This window comes from Diplotaxodon limnothrissa, linkage group LG2 (assembly GCF_057381915.1).
Source record: "Diplotaxodon limnothrissa isolate DT_005_m linkage group LG2, D_limnothrissa_male_GT1.1, whole genome shotgun sequence".
NCBI classification, from domain to species: Eukaryota; Metazoa; Chordata; class Actinopteri; order Cichliformes; family Cichlidae; genus Diplotaxodon; species Diplotaxodon limnothrissa.
In genome coordinates, this window is record NC_140597.1 from 27,293,417 (window position 1) to 27,318,169 (window position 24,753).

Sequence of the window (24,753 nt, forward strand, 5' to 3'; positions counted from 1 at the left end):
TTCATGCCGCAGATACATGTGGAAAGAAGACACATGTAATTTCAAAAGAGGACCTAATAAAGGGAGTTCTTTCAAGAGGTCCTGCTTGCCAAAGCTTGAGTATTATCAGAGGACGTGATACAGGAAAGACCTCACAGATGCTTCAGATTGGTCCCAGAACAAAATATCCCCCACCTCTGAGGACATGTTTTCTTCCTTTAGCACCCCACCCTTGTGCTTTATCCTTCTCTTTCCTTTAACCTTCTTCATGCACCGTGCAATCTCAGGCTTATTGCATAGAAACAGATCTTGCTGTTAGTGGTAGGCATTAAAAATGAAATGATTAATTGTCAAAACTAAATTCTAAAAACATGATATATATATATATATAGCAGAGAGCTGGGGGGGGGGTCTTAGAGATAAAGTCAACTAAAGTCGGTTCACTGGCAACAAGATTATTTGTGCCGCATAAGCAGGAAATCAGATCTGCGAGTCTCATCAACAGGAAATTAAAGAGAGCAACATGGTTTAGAGAAAAGCAAACAAAGCTCAGGCTACTCAGATTCTCCCAGCAGCAACATTAACTGGTGACAAGCCCTGGCAATGCTCGAGGATGTCCTCACAAAGAACCACCCTTCAGGTCCGTCCAGTCCGTGGATAAACAGAGGCATTGGCTCTATGTGATTGCAGACATCCTTGTGTAAATAAAATCTGAAAGAATGCCGTCTCCATTCTGTTGTGAGGCTCATTTTTCGTCTCCGTTCTTAAATTCACTAGAAATTACTGCTGTTTGAGACTCAACCCTGCACACTCAATGAGATCTCGAAGCTGTCTGTGTTTCCACAGCTGAGCTGACGTATCTCATTTGCAGCCAGTGTTTTCTTTAATTCAGTACATGGGTGCACAGGTTCTGCAGAAAAACCTGCTGGTTCACTGGGGCTTTTCTGTGCACTCCCAAACTCTAGAGATCAATCTGAACCTGAGTGTGATCTGTGATGAGCTGGTGACCTGTCTATAGTGTGACCCCGGCTTATCCTAACTGGATAGGAAAACGTTTAGATGGCCTCCATACTGAATCACATCATGGATCAAATATGGTTTAAAAGCAAGTTTGTACTCTAGCAAATGTAGCCGCATGCCATAAACAAAGATCAGTGGAAAATTGTCCCCGTACGAAAGGGAAATGCATTCTTTAATCCGAGCACACAGCAGAGTCTGGGAGAGTGAAATACATTTCATTCACTGAGACTTTTATGGACTTCTACCTTTTAGGGGCTCTTCACCCTGTGAAATGTGCCACTGATAGAGTCACAAATCCACATCTACAGTTTGGCATTTCATATTCTTGCACTGTAAATCCAGCGATGCTCTCATTGATTCCACACATTGATTTGACTTAACATCTCAGGGGTGAAATACAGCACTCGTTGGGAGCTTGTGTGTGTGTGTTGGCTACCTATGCTGAATGTGGACAGTCAGAATTTGTAGTGTGATGTTGGGCTGGACTTCTGTGGCTTCTGTGGGTCTTCTGCGGAAACCATGTCTGTTCTCGAATATCCCAGCCACACACATTCTCAGCTTCAAGCGCGCTTTCATCAGAACCTAATGGGCCTTAGCTGCCCAAGAAGCCTGTGGCTTTACATTGAGACAACAACAGTACTTCTTTTGTAAGTGTTGTCCTAATTGAAATCATCTATTTACTTAACAATGCGCTATCGCTGGTGTGTGTCTGACTTTTTCCAGGGCGTGTAATTCTTCTAATTAATGAAGCTTGTTTGGATGATACTTGTAGACCACAGAGGATTAGGTAGTGGTTTGTATTGCTCAATTAGGATCTTGCTGAAGCAGGTGCAGAGATACTTGACTTTTCCTATAGACTTGTCTATAGACATGATTTCTCTTTTGTGATTTAAGAAAATGAATGGCTGTAATTAGTCTACACAGAAAAAGCTACCGTGGCTATTTCTGGGTAACATATTTATCCTTTTCTTAGTCTTTCATTTTGTTTTATTTAGAGCTAGTCATTGGATTACACTAAGTCCTGTTTTGAATTTGAGCTGAACATCTGGATGAAGAATGCGATGATATTATGTAAAAGTGGTTTTGTTTTGCTTTTTTCATCTAAGGTTTGCCAAGAAAGCATTTAATTACAAATATTTTTAATGTCATTTAGTCAAATATGTCATTACTGTTCCTCATGTAGCCAAAACCTTGTGTTTTTATCTATCCAGCAGTAAGATTCAGCTCCAGCAGCCTATTTTTGTGATCTGATCTTTCTTTCATTCTCTCTGATTTTCTCTGCCGGAATAACAAAATGTTTGCCTCTGGCGAAGCCATTGATTAATCCCATATTTGGACAAGCTTTGCTGCGCTACCTGGGTGCCTGTAGAAATGTTGGATTTTAATTTAAGCTCCAGCAAACAAAAACATTTTTCTGGTAAACTTGTATTGTATTTTATTTTATTTTTCTTCTTGGGTTTGGCAAGCAGCAACCGTCACGGCTGAAAGTTGTAACACAACACAGACATGCAGTTACCTGAGGCCTGCTCAAATAGAAAGTCAATCCCCATAGATTTAAAATGCTAAAATGCCAAACTTAAAGCAGAAATAAATATGTTTATAGTCCATTTATAACAACTGTATAGTTGCAAATATTCATCTGTTTTCAACTGTATAAAAGCTTAAAGTTACAACCTGTAAAATTTCACCAATAGATGTCAAAAAATTGCAGTCAAGTAAATTCTGTTTTCTTACCCTCCCAGTTCAAGTGCATAATTCCAGCTACGGTGGCTGCTGAAGGACAAACAACTCTGGCCGCCATTGATCTGCAATGAGTGTAGGCTGTCAGTCCACTGTTTACCTCAGCTGTCTATATCCTGTGGTGTCCACATGTACTTATTCTGGAGGAGGCTGTAAAACTTTGTGAAAGAAGTCTGATACAAGTTAATGAGTCAGTGAATCTCACTTCTGTCTAAACACAGAGATACTGAGGTAAGTTGTTCAGGATATCCTGAATTTTTCTTATGGTGGGTGTTGCTGTTAGCCCCTGTTAGCTGCTGTTAGTGTCTGTTAGCTGCTGTTAGCCAGCATTATTGAAACTGTCTTTGTTCACTTGTTAACTGTTGATGTTTCGCCAGTTCGTTGTCAGATGTACAAATGTAATTGAAACAATATCAGGAATAAAAGAGCATGTTTATGCAAGTTTTTGTGATTTAGAGCTCTGAGTTTAGGAGATGAGGCTTCAGGTGCGGAGGAAGAACATGACATTTTTTATTAAGACACCTGTCATGTTGTCTTTTTTCTCCTTCTTTAGTGAAGGAGACCCCCTAACAGATGATAAAACATACAGTACATGTGATCTTTCATATGTTGAGTCTGAAACGTATCAAAATTTGCCTGCAGCAGTCAAAAACCACGAGTTCCCTTCTCCTCCACCTTTGGCATTCTACATATGTGGCTGGTCTCCAAACGCATACATAAAACACAATAAAGCAAACAGCGACGCCCACCTCAGTCACTGTAAGGTGGGTCAACATGGTGGCTTAATTCTTAATCAAAACTTTATTCTAAGTTTATGAGAAAACATCAATTTGTTGGGAGACGTAATTACACAATAATCAATGTGCATTTATGAGTACAATATTCTTTTTTCTATTAAATAGGTTCAATAAATGACTGACTGTACCTTTAAAGTTTATTAGTGTCACAGGTGAGTCCAGACAGACTCTGCTCATGTCGGCACCTTTTTAAGCATATCTGTTTTAGCAGCACACCCTCTCATTCAAATATTGTCATTTCTCATTCCAAAACAAAACCTTCCTCTATTATAGACTCTATGCTTTAAGGCGATCAGATGATAAGTTAACATAGTTAGGGCTTCCTAAATTGTACATTTTTTCTTTAAAAGACATTACTTCCTTCACTAGCTACACTTTTTATCAAATCTCTTTTCTACTTAAGTTTTCAATTGAGCAAGAAGATGTCCAGCAAAAAGCAAATTTTCCATCCTCCGGGGACCTCACAGGGTTCCCTCTTAGCACTGGCCCCAGTCTGGGGTTCTGACAACATACAGCCTTTATTGATAAGATTATAAATAAAGCAGAGAGCGTAGCTGCATGTGTGTTAGTTAAGGCAGACAGAGTTTCCGAGAGAGTGTTGAAGGTCAGCTGCTTTCTCTTTTTCAACCCTGCATCCAAAATAAACATTCCATCCAGCCTACAGTTGTCAGACTGCGGAGAGAGCGAAAGCAAAGCAAGAGAAATTGGAATGAGAATTTCAAAGCACATCGGAGGCGAAAGTGAACTTTTTTTGGCCTCCTGAAAAGCTAAGGTTTCACAGTTTTGGCTTTCCCAGCTCTGAAATCCCCCATGCCTCAACAGTTATTCATCTGGGTAGACATCATCAATTACAACTAATTAACCAGATGATGGTCTGGTGAGCAGAAAATGGAAGAAGTGATTCATCACTTTGAGCACCTTTTGGGCTTCCTGTTCACAAAACTAAAAAAAACAAAAAAAACAAAACAACGAAACTAAAAAGAGATCTTTTTTTGTACCTGGGCTAATGCCCAGTAAAGGACATGTCATAAGTATTGTGGCAGAATCATTTCACCTGACAGCTAACAAAGGAAACAAACCTCAATCCCCGAGCATAGCACGGTTGGCCTATGAAATAAGGGGCACGGAGAAAAAGTAGTTGGACATATTTCTGTATTATTATTTTTTTTAGATTAACAGAGTTTTCTTCCTCCACTAAGGCACTGCTTCTCTCCTCTTTTGTTTGTCTGTGTCATGCTTCCTCTGTGGGTGAGTTACTGGCGGTTTGGGCGATGACGTAATTGTGGAAAGGTCCTGGGTGCAGTCAGACTTGTAATTCAGTGAGGAATTTTTCATCTGGTCAAGGCTGGCTGCGTGTGTCTTTATAAATAAAGTTGTTAAGTCTTCAAAGGGGGGGAAAAAAAGATAGAGGAGCAGGAGAGACATTAAATGAGCAGGCCCTTGCCTAACCTACTTACTATACAGGCACTGCTGAAAACCCTATGATATTCATTTCTAATCCCGATAACACAGTCACAGGTCAGATTTCTGTGCTGTTTACAGTGTGAGGTTCTGCAAATAAGAACACGCTGATGCTGAGCGTGAAATAATTCCTGTCTTGATCCAGGAAAATATTATCCTGACCAGAACGATCCAGAATTTGTCCTCCAGACGGTGTGTTTGGGGATCATTCAAGGGCTGCTCATGAGTCAGTTAAAAGATGACTGCATAAATCACCATATTCAGTCGTTCTCCATCAGTCACGTCGGTTTAGGCGAATAAAAATGATGGCCACGAATTACACGTTTAGAATTTGCCTTTTTGAAATACAGTACTTTTTTTTTCCCCAGTAGTAGAGCAGGAGCCCAGCAAGTGCTTGCTTGGTACGCCACTGCAGGGCACTGAAATCAGCTACTGCTATCGTCAGCTTTGTTTGAAGAGGGAGCCTGTGCTGTTTCAGTGGTCTGGCACTCCCCCGCCCCATGTGTGCTTTATTACCTCATCTTCAGTGGTGATTTATGGCTCTCACAGAGACCACTTTTCTGGGCTGTTTATATCTGGTGAAGATAAAAGAAAATCATGGCTTTATTGCCCAGACGGAGTGGGTCTGTTTACACAGCGGAGGGCCTCATCGGGGAGCTGCAACATACCAGCATCGCACATATTTGATCTGCCTTTTCAGAAGCAATAAACGACACGAGCACGCAAATCATCCCTCCCAACATGACGGATACGTGTTAAATATAAAACGGTATCTGCTGGAGTACAAATTCTTTTACTCTCTGCTCCTCGTGGTGATCTCGTTCTGATGATTTGGATGCTGATAAACAGCTTTGCGCTCATTATGAAAATATTTTTCCCAGTTTAAAGGAAAAAACTGCTTTTTCACAGCCACGATTGCTATCGATCGATGTTTTCAGCATGCAGAGAAATTCAAGATCAAGGTTGCCTTGTGCTTGCTCTCATGTCCTCCCAGAGCTCCTTGTGTGGCTGATGTTTAAAAACTATTTGGCTATGGCGCCATCTTGTGGTGAGAGTGAATGACAGACAAAAATGCAAGTCTGATACACGTGATCAAAAAGCTTATTACAAGATTAAACAGATTTGGGGAACTGATGTTACTTCAGATCCACTACTCTATGTATTATGTGTACATCCAAATGATACAATATATGCAAAACTGATATATAAGAGTTCTGCCTTCCTAATTTTTAAAAAACCCTTTATTATGGAACGAATTACTGGAAGACTTCAGTTGAAACCAGAATCATCTTTACTTCTCTCTTCTTCTCATTGCTGTAGGTCATTTTATAAATATTAATTACACTTAAATTTTTACAGTGCAGACTACATTGACAAAATCTATATCATAAATGGAGGTTCAACTGAAGATATAGAAAAAAATAAATATATAAAGAATCATAGAGAAATAGTTATAGAGATCAAATCAAACGTGTTTCCTATTACATGAATTAAGTTTTTTATTTTAAAAAAAGCTTTAAAATATGACAATATTTTTAAAGCCATCGCTCTACATTGGCTCATTGCAGTGATGAACTTGGAAAAATATCACCTGAACCTTAATGCAACTGATTATTCGCAATGCAATGTAAGGTTTACATCACAGCTGCTCTAAATTAACAGCAATGGTAAAATCCGTTTTCTGAGTTTCTGTAATAGTTAATCCACCAGTATGTGCAAGAGTTTTTTATTTTTTATGCCAAAATATAATTATTGTTATCTATTAATTTTTTTTAATGTACGGTTTTTAATTCTTTATTTTTAATTAAGATGCCAATTTACAGTCATTTACTTGCATTCCTGGACAAATTTGTTTCATTGGTTGGATGTTATGTAGTCCAGTGTGACGCCTCCAATTTGAAAACAAAAACATGAATTCAGTCATTTTTACTTTGTTGATAGATTTCTAAAATACTTTTTCTTTTTATAAAAGGCAGTCTAATAAATCTCAAGTCAGCAGCTTTACAGTTTTAAGCCATTTGCTTTAATAATAGCACTGTTTTCAGGCACAGCAGCAGGAAAAGTGCTAGAAACCCAGCTTTATGTCAAAAGCAGAGTGGAGCACAGTCTGGAATAACCACTTTAAAACTCGCATCACCCTAGAACATAAGACATTTACGCTTTCTCTTTGACAGCATTATTTATTAGCCAGCACAGATGATTAACTGTGATGTAAGGACAGTTTTTTTTTTTTTTTTAACCAAGACCAAAAAGAAAACTGGCAGCAGCTAACAATACGCACTGACATTGAGGTCAGTGAGGTCTATGAACCAAAAGCAAGTTTTCAAATCAGACAAAAATAGTGTTTCAATACACAGAAATGACGGGCACTTTGTACTTCATGTCATTTGTACAGTTTCTCATGAATCCTCCTCACAGTGCCATTAGGTTACTGTGCAACTTCAGACAATAATAAAACGATCATATCTATCCAAAGGAGATCCGTTTTAAACATACTACGGAATCAATAATTGTGATGATACTGTGTAGCATGTATGGTTTTTTATTATATATGTGAAGCATGCATGTTATTCTCCTACTGCTGTCTGAAGGATACACAAGCTAAAAGCGCAGAGGCGTGTGTGTGTGTGTGTGTGATTCATGGCTGGGATTCACACAGATTGTTCTCTATTCTGATTTCTGATTCTGCTCATCTTTCTATAATCCCACTCCCTCGACTTTGAACTTAAACTTCTATAATCTATAAACAGCAGAGACAAAAAACTCACAAAATACCCACAGCACAACACAGCTGAGACAAAACGTTCGTCAAGGGTGTGGAGAGAAAGGCTGGGAGCAACAAATATGGCATATATATTTACCGTAATCAAATTAAAGCTTCATTTTAGTCAGAAACGATATGCATATAATAAGGATCTGTCCCCTCTATGTAACCACATGCTAAACTGCCTCTTACTGATGAACTATAAAGTGTTTAAGATGAGAAAGAGGAGGTTTTGGGTACATTAGGCAACAATAAAACGGACCAAGAATCTATAGTTATCAGTTAAGTGTGCAACAAGTCATGGTTTCATATAGTTTTATAAACTGTGCAGCACAGGGATCTGCTGATGTGGCTTAAGCCAAAGCATAACAACAGCATCTGAAAGCCTTAAAGGTGCCAAATTATCCTTAAGCTTCAATGAGCTGAATCAGAAATCAGTTTTAAATTAAATTAATCCCAGTTTGAAGGTATTAGTTCGAAGAGCCTAACACTGGTGAACGCAGTACTTGGGTTCAGGAAGCGAGGGGTCCCAGCCTCAGCTCCACGTGGTGAGTGAGCCAGATGGCTTCAGCGGCAGTGTCGGCTCCCTCCTCGCTCGGCCGGATGGGACCAGCGAGGTTGCGGAAGTCATGTCGGATCTTAAAAGAAACCGTGACATCCGTATCCTCTTCTTTCTGAGGGATCACTTTGATAAAGAAACCAATCTTGTTGGATTTCCTGAAGGCAACAACACTGTGGAAAAGACAGAGATATCAAGTGGAGTGAGGGTGTTTTCTCATGCCATTACTGTTAAAGAGCAAGCGTGGGTTTGTGTGTTGACTCACTCTGGGTCGTCCTGGAAGTCCTGAGGTTCGGCTAGTTCATCATACTCAGCAGCAGCATCCTTTCCTGCTAAGAGTAGTTCCTTACTGGGCACTAAAACCTGAAAAAAATAACAAGCAGTAATGTTTACAGCAAGATTTTAAATGTTAGAGTCACATTAAGATGAATTATTACACTTCTTTCTAAGTTAATCGCATCTTAAAATGAACAATGGTGGTTATTAAATAAAAAGATGTATTTTTCTGAAGTTGACACCTCACATAAAAACTCATGCTCGTCTGACTGTTATATCTGTGTTGTGTTTAAGGGGGAAAATAAGTCAACTGAATCACACTTTTTGCTAAAATTGATGCTTCTTTTCAGCTGTCAAAAGACTTACAGAGAGAACAGATGTAGTACATAAAATATATGTAGGAGGTGGGTGAACTTAGCCATGAGAAGTAGCGATAAAACTCAACTGAGCATAGCTTGATATGGTTCGCAATATCCCTCAGGTGTTTGTATATCAGATCGAGCAGAAAGCCGGGACTGCACTCTCCGTTTGGCCATAATGTCAATGGAAATGGGTCATCAGGATGCTCTTATTTGGCCAGGAGCTCTACCTTACTCGAGCTGGCCCATGACTTCATCACTAAAGAGGCTGGTAATAAAAAAAACGCCTATAGTCAGAGAGCCTCAGTGCACCAGGCAGCACTGTTAGCTGTGACTAACAGTATGAAGAGATGACGCGAAGGCTACAGACAAGCCAATTTGCAAAACAGCCGAGCTGCTGAGTAAAATTTGAATAAATAAGGTATAAGTATAGAACAAAATGGCTAACATATGCACATTTTGTATATGGTGCCAGCACACTAGGAAAAAAAAAAAAAAAGTTTACCACCGTGTTGCATCACCTGTTTTTCTATCACTGCTTGCGGACTGAGGAGACCAACTGCTGCACTTGTGAAATCCAAATACTTTCCTTTTCTCACTTGATGCATTATCTTGCTGCTTGAGGGCCTCTTTTGTCATATTTTTTGTTTCATACCACACCAAATGTTTTCTATCAGTGACCGGTCACACACACCCAGTCAAGCACCTGGGCTTGTTTACCACAAAGATACAGATTTCAGAAAGGAAATCAGTGAAACAACTGGATTCTTTGAACCTATTAATGATATTACAAACCTCCGTTAAAATTAACAGGTAAGTCTTTAATTATCTATAAGAGCGGCTCTTCTGGTTATCATTTTGAAAACAAGTCTAATATTTGCAGTCTGAAGTTTCTTTCACTGGATGCATTTGTGGTTGCTTTCTAAAATGTCAATAGGCAAAACAAAAGAAAAAAATTGAGAACTTACAAGTAGAGCTGGGCGATAGAACAATAACGATATGTATTGCGAAATAACTTTTTCTCGATAGAAAAGTTAAACTATTGCGATAGGCCTCATCTCTCTTGTCCTCTTAAAAAAAAGAAAAAAGAACAGTCAATCCAAATTAAGTAGCGCAGAGCCGAACCAAGCATAGCCGCAGCGTCACGTCACGTGACTTGTTACGTACAGCACAAGTGCCAAGCCGGACATGTGTATTTGTTTGGGAAGCAGCCAGCCGCCGTGCCGCCCGGGTAATGGAGGAAATGAGTGTGCCGACTAGAGAAAAATCAACCGAGTGCGTGACCGAAGGTTACCGAAGAGAAAACATGATGGCTCCAATGCCGGAGAGATTGTCAAACGGAAGAGCCAGAGAAGTTCCGTAGTGTGAAGGTATTTCGGCTATTTCAAGTCTGACAAAAAACAGAGTAGCACGCACTGTAAATTGTGCCGAAAGCAAGTCTGGAAATACAATAAACCGGTGCATGCTCAATGTCTGACTGAAAGCGCTAATTCGTCATTCGGCTTTTGTCAGATTAAAGTAACTGTTAAAACTGTTTGAAAAGCTAAGCTATACAACAAGGAGAATTTCCTTTTAGTTCTCAGTTTATTTGATATTGACAAAAGTTAGTCAGTTTTGTCTGTTCTTCTGTAAAACAAACTAAGATTTATTTTTAGAATTAATATTTTGTTTCTAAGTGGAATTGACAATTTAGTCTGTTTCGTTTGTTCTATTTTGAAACTTAAACGCTTTAGCGGCTGCCTTTTGTGTAGTTTGCAATATTTGCCTTTATTTATCTGAAAAAGTCTCATGTTCCTTAAGTACATCTACCCTGTTGAACTTATTATGGGAAATAAATATTTAAATCAAAACAAGCTGCTGATTATTTCACATTTTACTTGTGAGCAACGGCACATTTAAATCTTACAAATATAGTTATTTGGCTTATATCGTGATAGATATCGTTATCGCCTGAAATGAAAAAACATATCGTGATATGAAAAAATCTTATATCGCCCAGCTCTACTTACAAGAGATTTTAAAAACTTCATTAAAGTTACAAAGTTTTGTATCAATTTCGGATCGACTGTTGTGCCTGTGTGTCAATAGAAGCGATTAAAAAAATAAATAAAATACCTTTGCAGTGCTATTAATCTCATCAGGGTCATTTTCCTCACAAGAGGTCAGTGAGACACAGGTGATGTTCTCCACTGGGTTGGTCAGGGTCAGCAGCACCTGGCTCTCCTAAACAGCGAATGGCAGGAAAGAAAAAAGATAAGGCAAATGCTTGTCATCGTTTCCAAGTTTATGTGTACACTAATGGTTTTTCCTTATTTCCATGCCTAATTACATTGTAGATTCTCACAGATGGTATCAAAACTATGAATGAACACATATGGGATCATGTAGTAAACAAAAAAGTGTTAAATAACTCAAAACATGTTTTATATTTTACATTCCTGAAAGTAGCCACCCTTTGCTTTGTTGACAGCTCTGCAAACCCATGGCCTTCTCTCAGTGAGCTTCATGGTGTAGTCACCTGAAATGGTTTTTACTTCAAATTCCCAGAGCTTTCATGCATCAATAATTAAAAATAGACCAGATAAAATTCATTTTGGAAAATTGCAGATGTCGTGTACACATGCAGAGATGTGTCTACAATGTAATAGCCATGAAAATAAAGAAAAAACATTAAATGAGAAGGCATGTAACAAACTTTTTGCTGGCAGTGTGCACAGAATTTAAAAAAAAAAAAAATCTAAAATACAAGATAATCTACCAAAGTTCGTGCAGACACTGACCTTCCCATTCCGGAGATTTGGAATGGACATAATTCTCACTTCTGGGATATAACTCCTGTGGGAGGAAGAGGAAGGCAGACAGTCAATACACTAACACACCAAAGATCACTAAACATTCAGTCAGAGTGACCTAATGTCTAAACTCCTGAAAACAAAACAAAAAGAAGAAAAAGCACACAGTGAAAACTGTCTCCATTTAACCCTCCTGTTATGTTGGTCTCCAGGAACACCAATTATGCTCCTGGGTTAATTTGACCTGGGGCAAATTTACTCATCCAAAAGTGTCAGAAACACTGGCATTGATTATTTTACAATTTTCTTTTATAATTTAATTTTTTTCATTTTCTGTAGTGATGCAGAAAATGTTCTGGGTCAATCTGACCCGCAACATAACAGGAGGGTTAATGTGCTCATGCATTTGCATGAAAAATGTCCCGACGTCTTTATACAGTCATCCAACTAAACAACATTTATACTTGACGATAAACTGCTGAGAAAAAAATGTTTCAAACGTAAACAGAAGAGCAGCACTCACACAGCCACCAGCTGAATTTTAAACTTAATTGAAGTAGGATTAAACTCTGGCTTGCTCAAGTTGTGCTCGCATTTCTGAAGAAGGGGGAAAAAAAAGACTCATGTAAATATAATCTATTAAAAGAGAGGCTTTGATAGATATGGAACACTAAAAGCCTGAAGAGGTGCTGACCCTGCAGCGCAGCGAGCGCTTCATCAGGAGGTGTTTGTGTCTTGGGTGGAGCTGAGACGCCCCTGCAGGCTGGAAGTCTGGCTGCAGAAGCCGCTGTCGCAGCGTGGTCACTGCAAGACAAGAGAAATTACAGATTCAACTTGACCTCACTTTGACAAGCTCTCGGTACTGTTCAGCGAGCACCAGATAAGACCATACCTTCAGGTAAATTGATGGGTCTGGTGTAACAATCCTCAGGCAGGGGCTCCACCTCATCAAGTGCCTGGGCTGGTTCAATGGTGATCTCCTTCTGGTCTTCACCCTCTTTGAGGCTAATTAGATTAACATAAATACTGCTTAATAAGCTGTTATTTCTCTTTAAGAAAGAAAAGAGAAATAACAGCTATTATTTCTCTTTAATGACAGTCTTTAAAGTAACTGGAAGTTAATTACATACACTGCAACGCAAACAGTGCAGGTATTTTTGGAGGCTCTAGCTCTTTATAAATAACCTACTCACATAAAAGTTGCACGGTTACAGTTAGAACAAAGAAACTTTGGAAAACTTAAGGTTGATGCCTTCAAGGGCATCCAACTTTTCATACTTGGCTACTGAACAAGAGTCCTTTGAAACAAGAGACAACCAAGTACACATCACTCTTTTCAGAGAGTCCTCGCCAGCTTTACATTCGTCCCCTCGGTCTGACAGCATAGTTTATCAATACGCTGCCTTTTGTCAGCTAATCATTAATCCAAAATGTTAGGCAGGGTCCTTGAATGAATTCTGGTGAGCGATCTCTGTTAACAATTATATCAGTACAAGGTGATGATGCAATTTGAGAACAAGAAAAAAGGTGATAAACTGTTCATTGTGATGGATTAACTACAATAAGTATCTAAAGACAAGTTCCAAGGCTCTGTAAATTCATTTTTATGGCACCCTGAAATTAATCAAACTAATGGTTTGTGGACGGCAGAAAATTAATCTGAGTCACTGATAATATGCATGTCAAAGACGTGAGACATTGAAAACAGGTGCTGACCTTGAAAGTCAAAAAAAGTTCAAAAGGACAAAACCGGTTGATGGGATGTGTTAAAAGCTGCAATAACTGCAGATAAACATGATAATAAAAATATAAAAAAACTCACGAAAGGCCAGCCAGGCTTGATAGTGGAGCTCCAGGCCTCTGTCTCTGCAGTCTGGTTCCAAGGCCATATTTTTCCTGAGTAGAATTGGAGGACAAAACATGATCAGAGATCTAGCCTAGTGAACACTGAAATGTCAAGATGATTATAAATATGCATCTACAGTTATTTATCTACATGACAAATACAACACAACATCCTGACCCAAAAAATTTAGTTTATGGCAAGTTTTGAGAATTAAAAAAAATGTAAAGAAGTGGAAAAACAACAAATAAAGAACAAACTGTTAAAATTAGCAGTGGTAAGAGACAGAAAGAAGAGCCTTTGTACTCTAGACTAGAGGAAGAGAATCAACTCATATTTAATGAATAAATGTCTTGAAAGAGAAAGATCTTCTGTAGCTTCCCTCCCTCTAATCAACATAAAGGCTCTCCTTGTGTGGATCTCGGTCTCATTTACCCAAGAAACATTCATGTGATCTGTGAGGTCAGTCAGTAACAGAGCAGACAAGAACAGATAGAAATAGAAAACAGTGCTACTGTAAAAGATGAGAATACCCAAATTGTGAAAAAGTACAACTCACCACCACATGAATAGTGTGTTGCTGGGGGATAAAAACCAAAATGTCAGAGTGCATAAGCAAAGAAAAAAAAAAGGAAAAAGGAGAGAATAAAGAACAAGGTGAAACCAAAGCGATCAAGCAAAACATTATTGATATTTGGTGACATGCAACGGCAACAGAAATGCATCAGTGATGGAAAACAACTGCAGGATATCACAGCTTAAGTGGCTCCACTGCGCGATAGGAAAGACGGGTTTGCATTAATGGATGTTAATTGTCAAAGAAGAAAACGGCAGGTGTGAACAATGCACCAAGCTAACAAAGCGTGAAGACCACATCCAAAGCAGGGGGGCATAAAACTCATTGTGCACATTTTCCGCTACGTTCAGGCAAATCACACTGGTGACTACCATGACATTTGTTTCTTAAGCAGGGTAACAGCATGGGCATGGTGTGAATCTGTAAACCAAGCACAGCAAGTCTATTCCCGCCTGCTTTGGCTTAAAGCATGCAAATCAAATGACATCCTTACTGACACAAAGAAATATTTCTGTATTTATTATTTAAATCAAAGTCTATGTAAATTAGTTTGTTATTTGCAATTTATTGCTGCTATTCGCAATAACGACAAACCACACAGAGGCAACAGCTAACATGAAGCTGTTCATCTGTGGGGCTCAGAGAGAGCAGAGTACCGAGAACGCCAGGGGCATGCACTGTCGTCTCCTGGCCATCTTCTTCCTGTCCCTCTCCTGCTTCTCTCGGTGGGCCAGCTGCTGGTAATACTCAATCAGTTTGTTGATCTGGAGCAAACAAACAAGAATCAGTTCTTTATGTACTTTTATAAAAACAGACTATATTGTAATTTAAAAGAGAACTAGATACATTATGCTACATATAGTATAGGTTCATATCAATACCTATATTATCACAAATTTATTATGTCCCTATATGCAATATAGTTTTTTTCTTAATTAATAGCTTGGAGAATATTATTGGCTGATACTGGTCTTAGTAAACGCAACTTATGTAATTTTTTTTACAAGTTCGTATGATTGTATTAAAATGTGATAGACTTAAAGCTGTAGAAAACTGTGGAATAATAATAATCTGCAAAAATTAAAACAGTTGACTTCCTGCAATAACTACATGTGTGTAAAGACGCTCATTGCAAGACATAAATAAATAAATGGGAGCATGTGCAGTTCGTGCATGTCAGTTTTGTAGCCTAAGCAAATGTTCAGCTATTTCAGTTTAGCCTGGGTTGTGTTATTGAGGGTGTCACTTATTCAGGGGCACATCAGTTTAAAAGCAAGCAATGTGTTATCAGGAAACATGTGAGCAACTTGAGAAAAATTTAGATGGCCACAGGGTGGAAAAAAAACCTACCCGCTGAGTATGAGGGTTCTCCGGCTCCTGCCATCCACCACTGGCTGCAGTGAACAAAATGCAAACATCAGACTTTAGACAGTCACAGAGAACAAATACAGCCTTGACCAAAAAAGGTTAACTAGGATTAGTGAACTAGCACTCACCAACTGATTTGTCAGCCATGCCCACATCTCTTGAGGTCCAGCGACAGAAGCCGCAGGCCAAATAGTACGCTTTCTTCATGGCTGTCTTGGTAGGATCATCAGGCAGAGGAGCTGGGATGTTGGTGGCCCGAGTAGATAGTGTGTGCATGCAGCACGGGCAGTCAAAACAGTTTGCACACCTACAACAGAGCACACCAATAATTAAGAATGAAACTAAGGTCGCTAATTACATAGTGACATAAGGGGTGGAATATAAACACGGAGCTTTTTCTACGAATCTGCAAAGAAAAGCAGATCAATCTTACCTGTTCTTTTTAAGCTTAGCCTCTGCAGACGGCATGTTTTCCAGACAGCTGGGACAATAGTGGGAGTCCACCTGAACACAGAGAAGTCAGTCTTAAAGTGTATTTTAAACACGCTTCCCAACTGCTTGATTACCAACAGTGTTATCAGGAATAAATAGGATTATCGTTGTACCATTCCTTAGAACAGTATGGTACCATGAAACAGGGGAACCCGTTTTATTTCATTTTTATCTATTCTTCAATGAAGTAAAAGTTAAGCTTTCAATCAAGTAGTAGTATATTAACAAATATTCGTCAGGGTATCCTATGATGATGGTGATGCTACTAGCTAAATCGCTCTGGGCGTGGTGTCTGTAACTTTGAGTTAGGTTTACAAGGTTTTAACAGTGAGGACGTTAGCAAGGACAGACCGACATCAAAATATTTTGCTTGTGTACTTGTTTTAATTAGAGAACATGCCACCCACAGCTTTATATAAGCTAACCTGTGCGTTTAATGCTAAAGCCGACAGATAGCAACGGCTCATTAGCTTGCGCTTGCTTCTTTCAACAAGCGGAAGTGAAACCGTACAACCAATGAGATTAGGGGACCGTTTGATTGACAAACGGCTTGGCAAGACAACTCAGCATATGGCTGAACTAGTCCCTCCCGCCTGTCAAAGCTAACAGAAGGTAACAAAGTAGCTAGAAAAGGCTAACTGTTAGCGGAGGATGATGAGAAAAACACTAACGTACCTCGTGAGACACGCATTCCAGAGATCGTAGCTCACTGCAGTAGCGACAGAAATAAAGCTGAGACAGGGGGGCTCTAATTTTTTTCTCCCCACGAACCAGATAGACAACTCTATCTGGCTGCAGAAGGGACGCCATCTCCGAGGAACGTAGACGAGCCCAGCGACTCACTGGACCGTCTGCTAGTGTTGATGCCACCGCTGGTTGCTTGGCTGGAGAAACCAATGACTGTAGAAAACAGTGAGCTCATCGTCGCCCTCGTGTGGTGAATATAGAAAACGTCACGTTTATGTTTTGGCCAGAGTTGTGTGTGAGATTTGCGTTTGTGGCCTGTTGTTCCCATTTCTTTAGCCGAATGAAAAACAGGAAGAAAAGTTTGAGGTATATCAAATTACGCAAGAACTAGACTGATAATCAGTGGAAACGGATCTTGCAGAGTGATGAATCCAAGTTTTAAATTTTTGGTCCAAATTATCAGCAATATGTTTGGAGCAGGTTTGGGGCGAGGTACAACAGTGAGTGTCTATAGCCATCAGTAAAACACAGTGGAGCCTCTGTCATGATTTGGGGCTGCATTCCAGTCAGCAGTGTTGTAGATCTCATACAAAATGGATGGAATTGTGAACAAACCCGGAAAAAAACAGTGAAATTCTGATCCATGCAATACTAAAGCATCTACAGTAGTGTAGGTCTTTATCTTTATGCTTTAAACTTTAAGATTTAAAAACAATATTTTTTTTCCCTTATTCCCACATAATATTAGAAAGAATCACATTTTTCTTATAATTGGCTCTACTTAAACAGTAATGATTAAGTCCAAGAATATCTCAGGATGACACAAAGAAGATATGGCAGAAATCTGCACCCAAGTTTCTGTTGTGTTACCTGGAGTTTTGACAAAGCTGCATTTTATTTTATATATACTGTATAAAAGTATTTGTATGTGCACTTATTCATGTCCTCACAGCCCCTTGCAACTGATCATAATCAATTAAATTTCAGTATTTCTCCTTAACCAGAGAAATTCATGGGATATTTGGCCCTTCTGGTGCCTCTTGCTTCCCCGCTGCATAACAACTTATTCTGGCCTGCAGATCTGAGCCGAACGCTGTGTACAAAATACAGTGAGCGATACACTCGAACAGGCTTGCAAAGACTCCTGTCAGCCACCCACAGGGCATATGGCCAAGTACCAGCTCACCATGGCAACAGCTGATCCCGGAGAGGAGAGAGGAAGAGAAATGATCCATGAATAAAATAAACCAACAGTAGGCCGCTTAGCTCTCATGCATTCATGAAGATTCGGGTAAGTTCAACTTGTAACACCGCAGGAGCTTTTTATTCATTTACTTTAGCATAAATGTTTCATTCAAAGCACACTGACTGCAGTTATAGCAGCAGTTATAGTAACATATGCACTTTTGAAACTATGTCACACTGCAGTATCTCTGTTAATAGGTGAGATTTGACACTATAAACTACTATAAACACAACAGGTTAGTGCTGAGTTTATAGTGTCTAAAGCTGCTGCCATGTCGGTGCTGTGGCAGATTTGAAAGTACAACTCAATATTGATGTGCAGCTCAGCTGGTTTGTATTCAATACACACTGAGTTCTACATGTATTTATTTTTTCAATCTCAGATTCACGAGACATGATTATTTAATCCTCCAAACAGAAGAAAAACAACACATTACAAGAGAGGTCCTCGGTTAGGGTAAACTAATCTTGCATAACTGGCTTGATAAGTCAAGCAGAAAGATCCTGATTTGTTCAGTGTAATGTGCCCCCTGTTGCTTAATTCCAGTGTGTTCTGTTTAATAGTAATCCAACAGTCAAACACACACAAATCCAAGGCCATGCACACAGAACCTCATGCTCTCTGTCTGAATAGTAAGTTAGAGATTCATGAAGGTGTCTCTTGATTGTAGAGTGTAGATAGTCTTAGCTCTCCCAGTGTTCTTCACTTGGATAAACACTGTAAAGTTGGTTTTCTTAACCATGGAAATAATTCTGTCATCATCCACTTTAGTTGTCTTCTGTGGAACTTAACAAGGTTCCAAGTAGAGCTTCAACATGCAACAAGAAGAAATCTAAATCTGTGCAAAACTGTGGATTCATTGTCATTTTCTGTCAGGTAGTCACACCGTCATGACGTTCTGATTGCAAAGGCAAAAAAACATTCCCTTTTTGAACGTGGCCAGGTTGTTGAACTGCATAAGCAGGGTTTGTTTGTTTGTGAATTTATTTCGAACATGTAAACAATATACAGGTACATTTAGTAAAGAAAATTAGAGAAAAAATACTATACAAAATAAAGTCAGTACATTTCAATAGTGCCTCTGTTCGGATTCATTTACATGTCAAAAGGGAGTGGGAAGAAGTACACACTTATTTAATCCCACCCCTTTGCCATAAGTTATCAGTCAATATTTAGTCAGCTTCCTTACTTATATAATCTGTAATAAAAAGTGAACAGATTTCTGATATACTATATACTATAATATCACATCATGAAATTTTGTAAATAGAGACATTCACTTAATTTCCCTTTCTTTATAGTTCAAGAAGATCATGTCTTTATAACTCTTTTTTAACTGTTTTATATTTGTTATATATTCAAACTGTTCCACAGTTTCACTCTATGCACAGAAACACAAATGCTTTTTCTTGTAGTACATACCTTCCCTGTTTTGAAGTTACAAAAAACCCTTAAATTGTTTGTGGTCCTCCATAAATTAGAACTTACTTCTTTCAAAAAAAAACATACTCTGAATATTACCTGGTAGTTCTGTATTTTTTGCTTTGAATAGAATTTGTGCTGTTTGGAATTTCACTAGATCAGCAATTTTTAATATTTCATCCTGCAAAAATAGTGAGTTTGTATGTTCACTATAACCTGCATTGTGGATGATTCGAACTGCTTTTTTTTGAAGAGTAAAAAGTGAATGTAATGTGGTTTTATAGTTATTGCCCCAGACCTCTGCACAATAGCTTAAGTATGGTGAAACCAGTGAACAGTAGAGAATATGAAGTGATGTCCTGTCTAATACCTGCTTTGCATCGTTTAATATTGCAATGCTTTGTGATACTTTGGAATGAATACATATTATGTGAGCTCTCCAGTTAAGTTTTTCATCTATTATTACCCCCAGAAATGTATTTTCACTGACTCTTTCAATATCAACACCATTTATTTGAATCTTAGCATTTGTATTTGTACTATTTCCAAATTACATAATTTTAGCTTTATTCAAATTTAACGATAATTTGTTTTTATGAAGCCAGAACTTCACTTTACTTATTTCATTAGTCATGTCATCCAATAAATTCTGCATATCATCACCAGAGCAAAATATGTTAGTATCGTCAGCAAAGAGAACCATTTTTAATACTTTGGACACTTTACAAATGTCATTAATCTATAAGTTGAAGAATTTTGGGCCCAAAACTGACCCTTGGGGTACACCACAAGCAACCACCATTTAATTTCACAAACTGCTTCCTGTCACTTAAATAACTCCGGACCCAATTTAAAACTAACCCTCTGACACATTAACGTTCCAGTTTTCTTATTAATATATCATGATCTAAAGCTGAAGCTCTACTTGGAACCTTAAGATCCAGCCATGCAAAATATGATTTTTTGCCTTTTTTCAAGTGGTCTTAAACTTTTGATCAGGATTGTACTTCTTCTTTAACTTTTGCAGCGGTTTCAAGGTGTCTAAAATCCCCGATAACTTTGACAACATCACACACATAAACGTACATCTACTATTATTTTTTTCTTTGTATATATGTAACGTGTTCCCTGTCTTGTTTGTGGGTTAAATCTTGGTTAGACGAATAAAATAAGAATTTCCTGTTTGTTTGTTTTTTAGAATAGAATAGAATAGAATAGAATAGAATTCAACTTTATTGTCATTGCACATGCACAGGTACAGGGCAACGAAATGCAGTTTGCATCCATCCAGAAGTGCTTTAGTGATATAGATATATTACAATATATATTAGCAATAATATAGATATGTGAGTATATTACAGAAATGGGTCTATTATGGCATGTTATAATGTACACGGTATGAATTGTAATTTGTAATTTGTAATTGTTTATTATTTGTTTGGCATATATAGGCCACCATACCACTGATTACCAAATCGCAAGCATTGTTCTGCCCACAACATTAGCGCTAAGAACGAATAGGTATTTTTCTGACCTGGAGACTACTGACACGTTCATCCGCGCTCACAATCGGTGCACGTCAACAGATGACGACACCTCAGCCAGTTCATTTATCGAGAAGACAGACATCCACAGAGAGCAGTCACCGCGTCTGGGGGAAGGACTGCACGATGTGGGCCGTGTTACCGCTACTGCTGCTCGGTCTGCTGCTACCCGGCTCACCTGTTTACGTTGTAGGTTATCAGGTGAGTGTTGCTTGATTTTCATGGAAAAACAGTCTTCCACAGCATAGGTCTATTTTACTCTTGCAGTTGTTTGTTTGGCCCTGTGTCCGTGTTTTCCAGAATGTTCTTTGTCAAAGATCAAATTATTTGCGTTAAATTATGAGGAAGTTTGAGCGACAATAACTTCCCCAATTGCTCACTATCTGTGCTCAACACACATCTCTTTCAATAACTTCTGCTTATTATTGCTTATTCAAGCTTATGCTGGACAGCAAGCCTTTGAATAGAAACATAAACACCTGTTACTCTGGGCTTCTTTTGTTGGTGAATTTCTAAGCATGATTGCATCCTTTTTCCAAGCTGTGCTGATTTATTGTGAAAAATGACCGTCTAAGGAAGCATCTGGCAATCATCAGCCATAATGACAAGATAAAGTGCATCAACAAAAGCGAATAGCTTAAAACAGAGCCATTTGGAACTGTAATGGCCCTCTGCGTTCATGTTTTTGAATATTGTGATACCCATTTTATATAGAGTCACATCTGCTGCATTGGTAATTTCACGTAAAGATTTCTGGCTGGGTGAGGGTAATTTGACAGCTAAAGTCCCTTTAACTGTTTGTCAGCAGAGTTCTCCTGTTGACACAGAGCTTGATGTTTACTGTAAGGAGCTCTGTTGCCCACACAACAACGCAGGTATGGAGGGGGAAGAAGGGGAAGTATTGCAGCTGTCCCTGATGCTGCTTATTTGGTTAAAGCTTCAGGATCAATTTGGGCAAACAAACTCCTGACCTCTGTAGTGGATGGTCAGACTGTCGTGGTGATTGTTTATTTGACCTTGACTGGGACGAAAAAGTAGCTGATAATGAGATTTTCCTATGTGTTGTTTTGTCCAAGTGAGACGCCCGATCCCGAAGATGGCCAGTACCATCACATAAGACTAATAAATATCTTCCTTACTAATGGCAAGTTCTATACCTGCAAATATTTGCCACTCATTATGCTTCTACTTATTGGCTGATTGCCTGTGATTAATTGTTTGCTATATTGGTCATTAGGTGAAAAAACATTTACCACAAGAACGCAAATGAAACATTGTCATTTTTCAGTCACTCACTGTGGCAGATCATTTAAAGGGTGACTGAACAAAAGGTTAAACACACCCCTCATAAACATTTGTGTGAGGTGAGAGGTTATGTCCACGTTAAGTCCAGCTTCAGGTTTTTGTGTTTCAATATATATTGTGTGCTGTTTGGAAGTCTGAGAGTACATTGTGTTCTTCTTGAAGCAATTCATGTTCAGACTCTCTGTGTTCTTGCTCACCTTAACTGTATAAGCTGTTAGCAAGTTAAAGCAACCATAACTGCTTCGACCTTTTGTCTGTATCTGCAGCAATGCAACTCATCTGTGGAAGGCACCATTTACAAATACAGAGCAAAAACTCTAAATGGTAGTCAGACTGTGAACTTCAGTGACTATGCAGGCAAGGCTGTCCTCTTTGTCAACGTGGCTACATACTGAGGACTCACCAGTCAGTATGTGGGTAAGAGATGGCACAGGCAGCGTTGTTTTGTGCTGCAGTTAAAAAAGAACTAAAGAGGTGGGGGGAAAGGTTTCTCCACCTGAACTCTTTTCTCTTCTTTCATCAGAACTGAATGCACTGTATGAGGAAATGAACCCACTTGGGTTAACTATTCTTGGCTTCCCCTGCAACCAGTTTGGAAAACAGGAACCAGGGCAAAGGCATGAAATCCTGCCAGGTTTAAAGTGAGAAATCTTTGTCTTTCACTGCACTTCAAGTCTGCCCCATAGAAAACACTGTTTAAAAAATACTCATGAATGAATTAGGGTCGATGAAGGTCATGGTTTTCCAGAGAACTCGATAGGATTTTGATGTGATAACATTAAATTCCCTAGTATTGAGTCACACGCTTATCGCAAGGCCGTATATATGTGCTGTAAGGTGAGAAGCTTTAAAGCAGCATGTAGACAGGAATGTGCAATAACGGTAAATCCTCTGTCAATCAACAAAACTTCATTAAAGCATGAAAGCATCTTTTGGCAGTTTCTGTTCGAGAGTCTCTGCAGCACACCCAGAACGTATGTCTCAGATTGCATCAGTCATCACAGATCCATAGCAAAGCCTTTGCAATACACTATGTGGCTTTACTCGGCTTGTAGGGAATCTAGGGCAGCTGCCAAGCAGTAAAGTACTCAGGGGCATGTCCACTGATAGGATGTCCTTTTTCTGGATTCCAGATACGTTAGGCCTGGCAATGGATTCGTTCCAAACTTCCTGCTGTTTGAGAAAGGTGATGTGAATGGGAAAAATGAGCAAGAGGTTTATACTTTCCTTAAGGTAAGAAACTGTGTGTGAAATTCAGTTGAGTCTTTGTAAGTTGAAACTTACATTTAAATTTTGTATTTTACATGTTATTAAACTATTTTTTTCCAATTATATTATGAATGCTACTGTCTGCTCTCAATGCTTAGACTCTTTACATGTGTTTAGTTATATTCTGTGGGGAAAATAATTATTTGATACCCTGCTGAATTCATAAGCTTTCTAATTTTAGCATTTTCATTTTAATGGAGAAAGACAGAATATCAACCAACAAATCCAGAAAAAAACACATTAAATAAAAGCTGTACATTGATTTGCATATCATTGAGCGGATAAGTATTTTATCCATAAGTAAACCACGACTTACATGGTAAGCTGTTTCTTGTAGTTGGTCACTGGCTCATCTCAGGAGGGATTTTGGGCCACTCCGCTTTACAGAAACAAATCCTTTAGGTTTCTTGGCTGCCGCTTGGTAACTTGGTTTTTATTGGAAATCAAATACTTATTTCATTCAATGACATGCATTAATTCATTTCATTATTAAAATGAAACCAAATTAGAGACTGTTCATTTGTTTGGAAGAGAGTAAACTTAGAAATTCAGCAGGGGATCAAATAATTACTTGCCCCACTGTATTTGAAACAGACTGGATGCACTAGATATAATTCATGCCTTCATGAGCATTTATAAAGGCAGAGAAAACATATGGCCCTGAGCGGTGTTGTTCTGAGTCTTACTTAAAAGTTCTTTGTGCCACGCAGAGCTCTTGCCCCGCTGTCGGAGAAGACTTTGGTCCCATGTACGGCCGGTTGTTCTGGGAGCCTCTTAAGATTAGTGACATCAAGTGGAACTTTGAGAAGTTTCTGGTGGGAATGGATGGGAAGCCAGTGATGAGGTGGCAACCGACCACCAAAGTTTCTGTGGTGCGAGCTGACATCCGGAGATACCTGCTCGAACAATACACAAGGGATGTCTTTAATTAGATGTGATCGATCATTTAGTGTTGTCTGTCTAATGAATTAAGTGTAATCAGATGCAAATGATTAAAACTAAGGTAGCCTGAAAACGAGTAATGTTACAGTTTCTTGTACCGTGAAGATGGCATGTTGAATGAAGAGGAGGCTTGAAAACAGGAACTCTGTGGTGCCTCTTTGGAATCTGGGGTTTAGGCCAGCCTTTCAGTGCATTCAGGCTGCCCTGCAATCCCACAGCACCATGTCATCTTCCCATCTCAGGACTTGTTAACCATTACTGTCTAAATGTTAATTACTTTCAATAAATCATCAAGAATAACACGGTGTTGT

General features: G+C 38.9%; 2 protein-coding genes across 3 annotated transcripts; one reads left to right on the forward strand and one right to left on the reverse strand.

Moving 5' to 3' along the window:
* Positions 1-7,169: 7,169 nt before the first annotated feature.
* Positions 7,170-16,903, reverse strand: dctn4 (dynactin 4). Of its 2 annotated transcripts, XM_085369513.1 has the most exons (14): positions 16,703-16,903; positions 15,969-16,039; positions 15,664-15,842; positions 15,518-15,561; positions 14,824-14,931; positions 14,150-14,170; positions 13,570-13,643; positions 12,640-12,752; positions 12,442-12,551; positions 12,271-12,344; positions 11,736-11,790; positions 11,071-11,178; positions 8,586-8,683; positions 7,170-8,493 (listed from the first exon to the last, which is right to left on the reverse strand). In XM_085369513.1, exons 1-14 carry the CDS (start codon positions 16,835-16,837, stop codon positions 8,274-8,276), a joined length of 1,410 nt encoding a protein of 469 aa, XP_085225639.1. In that variant the 5' UTR covers positions 16,838-16,903; the 3' UTR covers positions 7,170-8,273. The 2 variants fall into 2 exon arrangements, with proteins under 2 accessions (XP_085225639.1, XP_085225647.1); XM_085369521.1 differs by lacking the exon at positions 14,150-14,170.
* Positions 16,904-21,014: 4,111 nt separating this feature from the next.
* On the forward strand, positions 21,015-24,737 carry gpx3 (glutathione peroxidase 3). The gene is made up of 5 exons (XM_085369533.1): positions 21,015-21,127; positions 22,498-22,648; positions 22,755-22,872; positions 23,365-23,464; positions 24,211-24,737. The coding sequence occupies exons 1-5, from the start codon at positions 21,053-21,055 to the stop codon at positions 24,430-24,432; spliced, it is 666 nt and encodes a 221-aa protein (XP_085225659.1). The 5' UTR covers positions 21,015-21,052; the 3' UTR covers positions 24,433-24,737.
* Positions 24,738-24,753: the final 16 nt, after the last annotated feature.

What these genes read in the sequence shown, in the direction of transcription:
- dctn4 (XM_085369513.1), bottom strand. Translation starts at nt 16,837, where the DNA reads ATGGCGTCCCTTCTGCAGCCAGATAGAGTTGTCTATCTGGTTCGTGGG. An exon ending in ACCCATCAATTTACCTGAAG is followed by an intron (nt 12,552 to 12,639) that starts GTATGGTCTTAT and finishes CTTGTCTTGCAG; the next exon opens with TGACCACGCTGCGACAGCGG. An exon ending in GACTTCCAGGACGACCCAGA is followed by an intron (nt 8,494 to 8,585) that starts GTGAGTCAACAC and finishes TCTTTTCCACAG; the next exon opens with TGTTGTTGCCTTCAGGAAAT.